This window comes from Olea europaea, chromosome 20 (genome assembly GCF_002742605.1).
Source record: "Olea europaea var. sylvestris chromosome 20, O_europaea_v1, whole genome shotgun sequence".
Lineage (NCBI taxonomy): Eukaryota > Viridiplantae > Streptophyta > Magnoliopsida > Lamiales > Oleaceae > Olea > Olea europaea.
The window spans coordinates 13,212,122-13,225,317 of NC_036256.1; the positions used below are offsets into that span (position 1 = coordinate 13,212,122).

Genomic DNA, 13,196 nt, shown 5'->3' on the forward strand with positions numbered 1-13,196 from the left:
ATTACGAACATTTGGTTGCTTATGTTTTCCTTGGCTTAAACCCTATACTGGTCATAAGCTAGACTCCAAACCTCGTGCCTGTATTTTTCTTGGATACTCTACCTCTCAGAGTGCATATAAGTGTTTAGATTTAGCAACAACTCGACTTTATCTTTCCCGCCATGTACAATTCAACGAAAATGAATTCCCCTCTCTCTGCTTAAAGCCACCTTCTAAGCCTATCCACACGAGTCCACCCACTGTGGTCTCGCCCCACCTATCTATTATTCCAATAAATATGCCCAACCTATCATCTAATCCTGTTGTTGAGTCCTCCCCAAACCCAACTCGTTCATATCACTCTCAGCAGCAGCCCTTGGATCTGAGTCCTTCGCAGACTACATTAGCCACTTCTTTGGATAGTAACCCAAGTGCTACATCTGGCCCATCAGAACCTGCTTCACCAGTCCGTACTCATGGCATGATTACACGAGCCATGAATAATATCTATCGATCCAAGCAGATATACCAAGTGTCTAAACATTCACTGCCACCTACTCTTGAGCCCACTTGTGTATCACAGGCCATGAAGGATCCTCTTTGGCGCCAGGCTATGAGTGAGGAATTCACTTCCCTATTGAAACATGGAACTTGGACCCTTGTCGAGAAACTTCCTCATCATAATCCCATTGGTTGCAAATGGGTGTATCGCATCAAGCAGAAACCAGATGGCAATATTGATCGTTATAAGGCCAGATTAGTGGCTAAAGAATTCCACCAACGACCCGGCTTGGATTATAAAGAAACTTTTTCTCCTGTAGTCAAACCAGCTACAATTCGCGCGATACTTACTCTTGCCGTGTCTAGGGGTTGGCCTCTTCGTCAACTAGATGTCAACAATGCATTTCTCTATGGCACTTTGACTGAGGAAGTTTACATGGTACAACCAACTGGTTTTGTTGACCCCAATGCACTCATCATATATGCAAGCTTCATTGCTCTCTCTATGGACTCAAACAAGCCTCGTAGGCCTAGTATTATGCATTAAGTGATTGTCTCACAAAAATGGAATTTTCTCAATCTAAAGCCGACTCCTCCTTATTTATATATCATATGGATGATCTAACTGCATATTTTCTCATTTATGTGGATGATCTCATTCTCACAGAAAATTCCAGCAGGTTGTCACTTCTTTGGGCAAGGCCTTCTCTCTCAAAGATCTTGGCCCATTAAGTTTATTTTTGGGTGTTGAAGTTATCCCCACCACAGACGGTATATTTTTATCTCAGCATAAGTATATTAGGGAATTACTCTCTAAAACAGGGCTTGACAATGCGAAAGAGATTTTGACCCCAATGTCTACCTCTGATGTTCTCCGCCTGGATGATGGCACAACCTCTGTTGATTGCACGGAGTATCGTCGAATTATTGGTTCACGTCAATATCTATCTCCTACGAGACCTGACATTGCTTTCTTGATTTCTCGCCTTGCTCAGTTTATGCATAGACCAACGGTGACACATTGGACAGCAGCTAAACGGATATTGCGATACCTCAAAGCGACTCTTTATCATGGTCTACGGCTTCGCAAAACTAAAGGTCTTCATCTCACTGCATACTCCGATGCTGATTGGGCAGGCAATATGGATAACTGAACTTCCACTTCAGCCTACATTATTTATCTTGGCAACAATCCTATATCCTGGAGCACACGAAAACAGCGCGCTATTGCGCACTCATCCACCGAAGCTAAATATCGTGCTCTTGCGACTACTGCTTCTGAAATAGCATGGCTCACTTCCCTCTTTCAAGAACTATAGGTGACTCTTCCTGCTGTACCAAAATTATACTGTGACAATATTGGTGCCACTCAGCTCAGCTTAAATCCTATTCAACATTCCAGCATGAAGCATATTGCCATCGATATTCATTTTGTTCGGGACTATGTTAACAAAGGCCTGCTCAATGTATCTCATATATCTACCCGTGATCAACTTGCGGATCTCATGACGAAGGCTCTATCAAAGACTCGCTTTCAAGAGCTTCGCACCAAGATCGGTGTTGCCGATGGAAGCACCGTCTTGTGGGGGCGTGAAAATGATCCTTGATTTTAGCCCTATAATCTTGGTCACACTACCAATCTACAGGAGCAAATCATGGACTGTTAATCTCAGCTCTAAAATCATGGATAATCAACCAGTCTACAACCACAAATCATGGACACGGTTGCTGTAAAGTTGCTGCTATTCCTTGTATATTGATTCACTATTAATAGGCTTCCTAGTATAGCTTTTTTGGTTTATGTATATATATAACTTGCTGCCCTCATTGCAATTTGTGTACAAAAGCCAAACAATTGTAATACACATAGTATTTTTCTTACAGCAGAACATCTGTCCTTCTTTATCATTTGTTCTTCTTTAAAATTCGAGATACAGCATACAAAATTGAAGATATCATGGAATCCCATATATCAATGAATTTTGTTCAGGAAAGTTTTCATGAAAGAAAAATCAAACACCAAACTTTTTGTGAAAACTTCGTGATAGTAGCAGATGAAATTGATTCCATTAAGACAAAGGCGGCTAAGCTCAAGGAATTTTGGGGCACAACAGATCTGCACCAAAGCCAGAGGACTTCTTTTCCTACTGGACAATCAAGACTTCCTTCAATCGGCAAGAATGATATGGTCGGGTTTCATAATGATTTGAATCAAATAATCGATCGACTCACTGGAAATCAAGGTGCACTCCAACTCATCCCCGTTACTGGCATGGGAGGTATTGGCAAGACCACACTTGGTAAAAATGTTTACAATGATCCTCGTATTAAAGACCATTTTCACACTCGTGCCTGGGTATCAATTTCTCAAGAATATCGTGAGCGAGAAGTCTTGCTGAACCTTCTGGATTCCATGGAACAGCTCAGTGCTGAAATGTGTCAAGAGAACAGTACTGCAAAATTAAAAGATTATCTACATAAAAGTTTAATAGGTATGACGTATCTTGTTGTGTTGGATGATATTTGGACTACCGAGGCTCGGGGTTCTTTGAGAAGGATATTTCCAGACGAACGGAATGGAAGCAGGATCATGTTGACAACACGGCTGTTGTGTGTGGTTGACTCCCGTCATTCTCCCCATCGTATGCAATTTCTAAATGAGACTGACAGTTGGAATCTACTTTGTCAGAAGGTGTTTGGTGAAGATTTTTGCCCTCTTGAACTGGAGGAAGTTGGAAAGGAGATTTCAAATAATTGCAAAGGACTTCCACTTTCCCTTGTCGTGATTGGCAACCACCTTTCCAAAGTCAACCGGACAAAAGATCACTGGGAGTACGTTGCAGAAAATGTCAAGTCAGTTGTAAATGCAGCGGATGAAAATTGCTCTGAAATACTTTCCTTAAGTTACGATTACTTGCCTCATTATTTCAAAGCACGTTTTCTCTATATGGGAGTTCTTCCAGAGGATGATGAAATTCGTGTCTCCAAACTCATCAAGTTATGGGCTGCAGAGGGATTTCTAAAACCAGTCAGAGGTAAAACCTTGGAAGAAGTGGCAGAGGAATTTTTGGGAGATCTAATTTCCAGAAATCTTATTTTGATTAGTAAGAAGAGTTCTAGTGGAAAGATAAAAACATGTAGCATCCATGATATGTTAAGGGACCTATGCGTAAGAAAAGCCCAGGAGGATAAGTTTTTTCATGTCACCGTCACAAATAAAGATTTCAAAATCTATGCTGAAGGCATAAAATATTCACGTCGCCTATGTATTCATCCAGATATTTTTCAAAAGGAATTGTCAAACAGTGACAATTCAAATGTCAATACATCCGTGGGATCCTTGCCACCAATCCGTTCTACTTTGTGTTCCCATTTGGCTGGCGAGATTTATGAATCAGGCAACAGAAATCTTTTTCCACTGCTCAGGGTGTTGGATCTTGGTAAAGGAAAAGTAGATGGTTTCCCGATCAAAAACAAAATTAGTTCACGCAAGGTACCTTTCTTTCTCCGGGTATGGGAAAATTTCCATACCTAAAATATTACCTGATTATCTTTGGTATCTACAGACCTTAATAGTAGATTGTGAAGATGTACATCTACCAGAGGAAATATGGAGGATGCCACAATTAAGGCATCTCCTGTTTGGGATGTGTTATTTGCCGTGCCCTGCTAGATCACCAATAGATGGAGATAATTTAATTCTAGAAAACCTTTTAACATTGTCGAAAGTGAGTAGTGTCAGCTGTACCAAGGAGGTCTTTGAAAGAGTTCCAAATCTTAAAAAGTTGGGAATTTTTAGTGAACAATGGATTACATCACCCCTTTCTCTAGGTACTCTGGTTAATCTTCCTCAACTTGAGAACTTGAGAATCAGAAATGTATTTAGTACCCTGATGAATTTCACTTTCCCACCAAATATCAAAAAGTTAACGTTAGATGGTTGCAGAATTCCTTGGAAACATATGACTATTGTTGGTTCAATGCCCAACCTGGAAGTGCTCAAACTGCGATATCATGCCTTTTATGGGCCAGAATGGGAGCCAGGAGAAGGAGAATTTTGCAAACTAAAGTTTCTTCTACTTCATTCCATGCGTCTAAAGCAATGGAGAGCTGATAAGACTCACTTCCCAAGCCTTGTGCGCCTAATTCTTAGAGCATGTCTAGAACTAGAGGAAATCCGTTGTAGTATTGGAGATATATCAACGCTTCAAATCATTGACTTGGACGACGCTAGCCCTTCGGCTGTGACTTCGGCAAAGAAAATACAAGAAGAACAAAGGAACTTGGGAAATGATAGCCTTCAAGTTCGTTTCAGTAACTTTTTCCACTTCATGTTTCTAAAGGTAAAAACGATTCCTTGACCCATACTTACTGCTGATAATATCTGATCATTTCTATATCACAAGAAAATTTACCGGTCTTTGTGATTAAATTTTAACAAGCATGAAGAATTATTATTATTTTTATATAATTTTTTTTAATGAACCACTCTAGATTGCATGTTTTACTAATAATGAAAATAAACATAAAATTTAGAAGGGTGACAGGTACAAAAAAAATAAACTTCTCTCGTCTGAATATAGACAATATAATATAAAAGCTAAAGAACTATATTTCATGTAGTGTCTCTCCTGCTCATGGTTATTTTCACTCTCTACTTGAAGGGGATTTTGTAAATTTTATCATACCAAAGTTTGAAAAGTCCATATCTTTCTCTCACTCTCCATAAATATATCCAGAAGCTTCCCTAGCATACTTCCTCGCCCTTGGATAGAAAGGCGATTCCTCCGCTCTGATCCTCTGACCTGATAACTCAGCAACTGCCGCCTTCAGCGAGCATGACTTGCCCTGCAGCTTGTCTCTGATAATTTCACCACATTTACTTTAGCTACGGAAGTGCAAAAAGAAGACACAAATCTTCTCTTGGAAACCAAATTAGAAAGAAAAAGTAGGATTTATTGCACAACAAAAGTTGTTCTTGCAAGTAAATATGTGGGGAAAATTTAATTGTACAGAAACTGTTATATAAACTTCATTATTAATTTCTTACAATTGCAACAGAGAAAGGAAGCAGAGGCTGAAATATGTGGGTCAACTGACGATACACTGCTACTCAAGGCCACAAAACAGTTTCACACAAATCTTTATCGTGGTATCAATTAGTTTACCTTTATTGAAGCTAATTATTTTGATATTAATCTTGTTACTGTTTATGCTATTTTCTCTTATATCTCTGATTCCATTTGCTTTCAATGATCTTGTTTCCACAGACCCAGTTGAGGAAGTAGCATCTGCAGTCGTTCCTCGACTCTTTGAGTTTCTTAAAAGAGATGATTACCCGCAGCTTCAGGTTTAAATTTGTGCCATTAATTGCTTCTTCTTGTTTATTTCATGCATTTCAACTACTAAATACATTGAGTTATTCATTTTTCTAGTGTGAGGCAGCATTGGCTATAACAGGTATTTCAAATTCTTCATCTGATATGATCAACACGCTGATTGATCATGGCTCAGTTCCCATTATGGTGAGCCTTCTTAGTTCTCCCAAGGACGTTCTTCGTGGACAGGTACGTTTTGTACTGTGATTTTATTGTAAGTATATGATGTCAATTAAACAATTAGTAAAATAAATCTAAGAGTCGGGATCATTGTTCCCACGATAACCATTTGATTAAAATAAAGAAACATTACTCAAATAGATAATTTAGGATTTTATTTGATGTATGAAATTAGAATTCACTAGTGCACCATAATTATGCCAATAATCTCAATCACCAAATTGCAGCAATAATTAATTATGCATACCCAGTCAATCATTCTATATTAATTGATTTATGCCTCTCAAGTTCAAACAAATCCTACTCAATTAAGTCAACTCATTATGTATCTATGTGAATCATGATAAGCCTTGATCAAAAGCATTCAATCATCAAAGAATTTAATTAATGATCTCAAAACTAGTAAAAGTGCATCTCTCCTTCTACCCAAATTCCAATTTTTACTATATGAACTAAACACCTCTCCATTTGTTAATGTTCACAAATTATTGAATTAGTGATAAAGTAATATAAAGTCATGAAGAAAAGAAATAAAAATAATACACAAATATCAATTAAAAACAAAAGAAAAAATAAAACTCGATTACATTATTTATTCCAACTATTGATTTAGTTGCGCATCATGGAAGGAGAAAAATATAAAAAAGAATTGGAGTACATAATTGGCTTATGAAATGGAAAAAAAAAAATAAAAAATTAAATAAAATAAAAACTAAAAATTGAAGATCTTGCACCTAGAATCGTCCTTTTCCATGCCAAATCTTAAAAACCATATATTTTTCCATTAATTTTTCTCTCTATATTTTTTGCTTCTGGAACTATCTTCCCCTTTAATTTGACATATACGATGTCCTAATATAATGATAATGGTACCTTGGGAATTGTGCTTCTAAAAGAAGCCGAAATGGATCAAGAAAAGTAAAAAATAGCAAAAAGTACATTGCGTCGAACCGACTAGACCATGACAAACAGAGAATCAATGCCAATTAATCCCTTTTTGGGCCTCAAATTGATGCAATTTTTTATTTTTATTTTTATTTTTTACGCGTAGGCGTTTATTTTTTTTTACTTTTCAACATTACACTGCAAAGTCTCTGAACATTTCATTTGTTGATTACGATCCTCCAACTTTTCATCTCATCAATTTTGGTCATTTCGCTTTTCATCATGCCCATGTTAGTCCTTCAAACTTTCATATTGTTGCTCTTTGATCCCTATTCAAGATACTTGTCTAGTTTGATCCTTTTTGCTCCAGTTCTTCTATATTTGATCCTAAAACTTTCAAAAGCTTTCACGTTTGTCCCCATACCTTAATAATCTTCCAGAATTAGTCATCAAGTTTCGAAAATGTGAAATTAGTCCTCAAACTTCCAATAAATTGAATTTCGCTCCTAAAAGTTGGGACTTTCCACTGATTGCTTTCTTGATACTTATCGATCCCGTGCAATCAATTAGCCTTCAATTTCTCCGAATCAACTTCAAATAAGCTCAAAACCATTTTCTCCCCCACCCCAGATGCCTCATAGTCTAAGTTAGGCCTAGGAAAAAAATCGAAAACCTACCAAATCAACCAAACCGAACTGACTCGGGTCGGTTTTGACACGGATAATTGATTTGGTTTGGTTTACTTTCAAACAAAATCATGGTAGGTCGGTTCAGTCATGGTTTGAAACCTCAAACCATTGGTTAACCAAACAAATCCAACCCACTTCCATACTTATCTTTTGTTTTTTTAAGAAAAATGAAAATAAAAAAATAAGTCCTAACTCATAACTTTATCTTGATTTCCTTCAATCTATGATGTTGCTGATAAGTAATGGCACTGAAAATTTTCTTTCACAAGCTCATTATGTTATACTTAGCTTTTTTTTTTCCTACTCGGATAGTCAAGCTACATAATGCATAAAAAAATAACAAAATTCTTAAGTTTTTAGTTGATTTGTCTCTATTAATTTGATTTTATTTGTTAGTCAATAGTTCTTATAATATAAAAAGTTTCTTAATTATTTTAGTTCTTGTAATCTAAGTGGGCCCAAACTTTGACAATTTTTTTGAAAAAATATTCAATTTGGACTAAAAGTCCAAATCGACTAACCAAACCGAACAAAACCAAACGATTTGGTTCGGTTCGGTTTAAGAGCTAGACTGGGTCGGTTTGGGTTGAAATTCACCAAACCAGCTAATTAGGTTTTGGTTTTGGGTTGGGGTCGAAACTAACCCTAACCAAGCCACACCCATGCCTAGTCTGAGTTTACCTATAAATATAGTTAACGTTTTTACATTAAATTATGTAGCAATTCACTCAAATTACAAATATTTATCAAGTTTAATAGCACATATAAGCATGTAAAAATATACTTATCAAATATCTTCAAAATTAAACCATTGTACATCCCAAGCAAGATTATCTACCAAACACATGAGCAAACAACAATAAAAATCAATTGTTAGATAGCTAAATTTTAAATTGCTCAAATAATTCATAACAGGCTTCTAAGTCATGCTACCAAAATAAATTTTTACTTATTCAATGCTTGATTGATGTGTGTACTTGTGCATAGTCATTCAATCACCATAAAACTTTAGGTTGGTCATAACTCAACCCTCAGTGGTCAGTTTTTTCCTTTCTCTCTTCTGAGATGCACATCCCAACTTATATTCAATCTCTTACTCAAGGTGTTGTTTTCTAAGATTTCTTTCACAATGCACTCATTTCTTTTCCATTCAAATTTGGTTCGGCTTACCCAATGGAAGTAACTATCTCGATATGTGATTATTCTTCCTAGATTTGAGTGCCACAAAACTTTAGGCTCCAACTAGGAAAAATCAACCTCACTTAGGGATGGCAATTTGACTCACCGGCTCGGGTCGAAAAAAGTCCGAGCTCTATTAGGGGGTGACGGGTCGAGATCGAGCCAGCCCATGTGGCTCGTCGGGCCGGCCCATAAAATTTAATATATATATATATATATATATATATATATATATATATTAAGGCAACAGGCATGCTGCCTTAAATGAGGGAGCAGGTTGTTGCTTAAGGTAGCAGCTTGCTGCTTGAAAGCCCGAGCCGAAAACTAGGGTCGAGCCTCGATTTTTTGGCTGAGCCTCAGGTTTCGGCTCTCGGCTCGTTATCATCCCTAACTTCACTAGACATCTTGACACCCCTAATCAATATCCAAGACTTAGTCAAGAGCACAATGCTTTTCGATATTGTCACTACATGCATCTTTTTTATGTATAAAAGGAAAAACATTTCTTCTTCTTTCATTTTTTTTTTCTCGCATAATTCTTACTTGTATGTAGCTATTTCCCAAAGATATTAATAACATCACTATCAGGCCGGATTTTCTTATTGTTTCTTCTCTCCAATTCTTGATTTTTTATTTTACTGATTCAGGCCGCTTCTCCTAACTTTACATCTTTCTTGCGGAACTAATGCAATATCTTTTGTGGGGAGTGGTGATCATACCCTTTAGCTTATGGTTAATATATAAGTTCCACCTGTTAGGTAAAAGAATATTCAACAGGTAGGAAATCAACACCTTTCTAAATAGCTCCTAAAACTAATTCAACCACCCCAAGCTATCATTTCATATGATCTATTAGTCGTGTTTTCAATTTTTATCTTGGTTTGTTATAATTCATAAATCAATGAAATAGCAGCTATTTATTTGAAAGAATAAAAGAAGATTTGTGAACTTCTTTCCCATTCTAGTCATTGATTAGTGGAATTACGGCTATCTAGATTTTCGGACCAACAAAAATTTGGGTGGTGCTCTTATGTTGTATGTGTTTTTGCGATTATGGATTGTATTTTGGGCATTGATAATTCGAGCTTATTTGGACTCGTGATATTTAATCCACCAAAAACATGTTGTCTTCATCATTTTCTGTATGTGGATCGTCTTGGAGAAATTTCTTAAATTCATCTTAAGTGTCCAATAACATGCAATTCTCAATATAGTGCATAGCCCTACATTTTCATAGGTCAAACTCATTTGGTCTACATTCACACCCTGTACTTGGAGGCTCAGTAGAGGTGATCTCATAATTCTCCTAATTGCAAGTCATGCTTGCTCATGACTAGTGGGAGAAACAATCACTCTTGCGAGTTACGTTCATCAAGTTCGGCAAGTACAACATATCATATGTTAAATCGTCGCATGATGAAGACATATGCACATCATCATCATCAATATTGGGATCTCTCATTCTTTATTGCTGCTAGTTTTTACCTTCTTTTTGTTCATTGCCCGAAATAAAATCAAGAAAAACAAGTAAATTAGATTTTGGAAAAAAACAAATTTAGAAATAGCTTAAACTAATATTAAACAAAAATAGTCCATGGTCACATTACCAAAAGCTTGTTGTGATGTATCGCAATTGTACGTTTTCAACTAAAAAAATATTAAAGTGGACATAAGAGTCCGAATTATCGTTCTTACGAGGACTATTATTTAATAATTGGTTCAACTATATCTAACTTCTATTACAATAAAAATTATTAAAAGATTTTGTTCTTATCCTAAATATTATAAATCTATAAAATTAATGAAAAGTGCTTAAATAGACAATATCTACTTAATGTAAAAAAGTATTAAGATTCATATTTCAATGTAGCTGTCCCCGTAATATTAGTCACCAAATTTCGACCATAATTAATTATGTGCACTATCAAATTCTTCTAAATTAATTGATTTATATCTCTGAAGTTTAAACGAATCTTACTCAAGTAAGTCAACATGCTGTATCTCTATGTAAATAAGGTTAAATATTAATCAAGAGCATTCAATCATCAAAGATCGCAAAATTAGTAAAGGTGTATCTCTACATTCTAGCCAAATTTTGATTTTTTACTGAATGTTCTAAAAAATAAATCACCTCTCAACTTGATATTGCTTACAAGTCATGGAATTAGTGATCAAATAATTCAAGATCATCAATCACAAACATAAACTGAAAATGAACATTAGAACATATGATAATTAAAATTAACGTACAAATTTATGTTACATCGTTTATCCCAATTATGAATGGAAGAAAAAAAAATTCAGGGAGGAATTGAAAAACATCACCAGAATGAAAAAAGAGTCAAAGATCTTGCACCAAGAATTGCTTTCTCCCACGCTGAATCTCGAAATCTTTTTTTTTTGGTCCTTGATTTTTCTCAAAAGTCTTGACTTTGGGAACCCTTCTTCCCCCTTAATTTCATCTAAATGATGTCCTTGTATAGTTGAAAAGAGTGCCTTGACTGACAATTATGCCTTAGAAATGAGTAAAAATGGATAAATAAATAAATAAAAAAAAAAGTTAAACAAAATATATATATGAAACATAAAAATTTCGCCCAATCGAACTGACCGTGGTTTGCTGCAAATATAGAATTAATGTCAATTATTCCCCCTTTTGGGCCTCGAAGTTACAATTCAACCTTTTTCTATGGCGAGCTTTTATTTTAATTTTACTTTTCAACGTTAAATTGCACACCAAGTTTATAAACTTCTTGCTTTGCAAATTTTGATCCTCCAACAATTTTTCTCATCAATTTTGGTCCTTTCACTATTCAACGTGTCCAAATTATTCCCTCAATTTCGTATTTTTGCACTTTGATCTATATTTAAACATTTTCTTCCGATTTTGGTCATTTGGCTCATATTTTTCAATATTTGATCTCATAACTTGTAAAAGCTTCCACGTTAGTCCTCAAACCTCAACAATCTTTCTAAGTAGTCTTTCTCAAGTTTTGAAAGTGTCAGAATTAGTCTCCATACTTTCTTTAAGTTGAATTTCACTTCTGAAGCTTGCAAATTTCTTTGGATTGCTCTCTTTGGATTGTTAGCCATCAGTTGGTTTTAATCAACTCAATATTAGCTCAAACCTTCATTTTTCTCCAAATACTCTTTAATTCAAGTTTTACCTACAATTGTCATATTTACACTAAATTATGTAGGAATTCACTCAAATATAAATTATTTATCAAGTTTAAACTGCACCGATAAGTGTAGAGAAACACACTTACCATGTTGTAAATTTGAAGGATTACAATCAAATAAAAAATCATAAAAACATACCCGCACGAAGAAAGAATAAAGACTAATATGTTGGAGTGATGTTATATGTCACCGCTAAATGATCATCAACAAGTCTGAGTAACAGTAATTAAATAGGTTTCATCTCACTACATTTAATTCATATAATGACACCTATATTATGATGTAGGCCAGCGATGAACACTACTACTCAACACATAGGATTATTCAATATGTTGACAAAATGTCAACAGAGCTCGTAGTTACACAAAGGAGAAATGCCCACTGGAAAACTCCACTCATAATCTCTCAATCTCTATCCGTATTGAAGCAATTACACATTAGCTCAAGAAAAATACATGAAACAAAAGAAAAAGCTCTCTGAATCTGGAGTGGAGAAACCCAGAGGACTGCAAATTTATTTTAATTGATTAAAAACCTAATCTCCCCAACTAGAGATGAAATAGTGACGGCCAACATCCATGTGTCTAGCTGCAGATCTGGGATGAAAAACAATGTCTTTAAACTAGTGCCAAAATTGACATTTTTCCATGGTTACTTCTACGTTTTCTGCAGCTGAGTAGAGGCAACACCTTTTAATAGTAAATGACATAAAAGCATAGTGCTCTCTATGTTAGGAAATTGTTCGTCCAACTTCTTACAAATTGATAAAGACTAATACGATTTGAATTTTATTTCGTGGCTGCTTTTGACTGTACGTCTAACTATTTTGTGTAGGCACTTCACGTTTTAGGAAAATTTGCCGTTGACTCAACAAAATCTCGTGATATTGTCCTTAGTTATGGAGTGTTAATGCCCTTACTGGCACAATTTAATGACGAAACAAAACTTTACATCACGAGAAAGGCGATGTGGACATTTTCATTGCTTTGTGCTGGAAAGCCAAAGCCTCAGTTTGAGCAGGTTTATCTTCTAATTGCTTTTCTGTTCAGTTTTGATGCATATCAATACTGCTGACCTTTATATATTTAACCAATTCTTTCCGGATATTGCTGAGCAGATGAAACCTGCCATCCTTCCTCTTGCTCATCTGATTCATACAGAAGATGATGAAGTCCTTCAACATGCATGCTGGGCACTAGCCAATCTATCTCTTGGGGAAATG

The 13,196-nt window shown here is 35.7% G+C and overlaps 1 protein-coding gene across 1 annotated transcript; it reads left to right on the forward strand.

Moving 5' to 3' along the window:
• The first annotated feature begins 2,455 nt into the window (after positions 1 to 2,455).
• On the forward strand, positions 2,456 to 13,048 carry LOC111369083 (putative late blight resistance protein homolog R1B-17). The gene is made up of 7 exons (XM_022990567.1): positions 2,456 to 3,991; positions 4,047 to 4,823; positions 5,542 to 5,632; positions 5,751 to 5,830; positions 5,916 to 6,047; positions 12,261 to 12,392; positions 12,809 to 13,048. Exons 1-7 carry the CDS (start codon positions 2,456 to 2,458, stop codon positions 13,046 to 13,048), a joined length of 2,988 nt encoding a protein of 995 aa, XP_022846335.1.
• Positions 13,049 to 13,196: the final 148 nt, after the last annotated feature.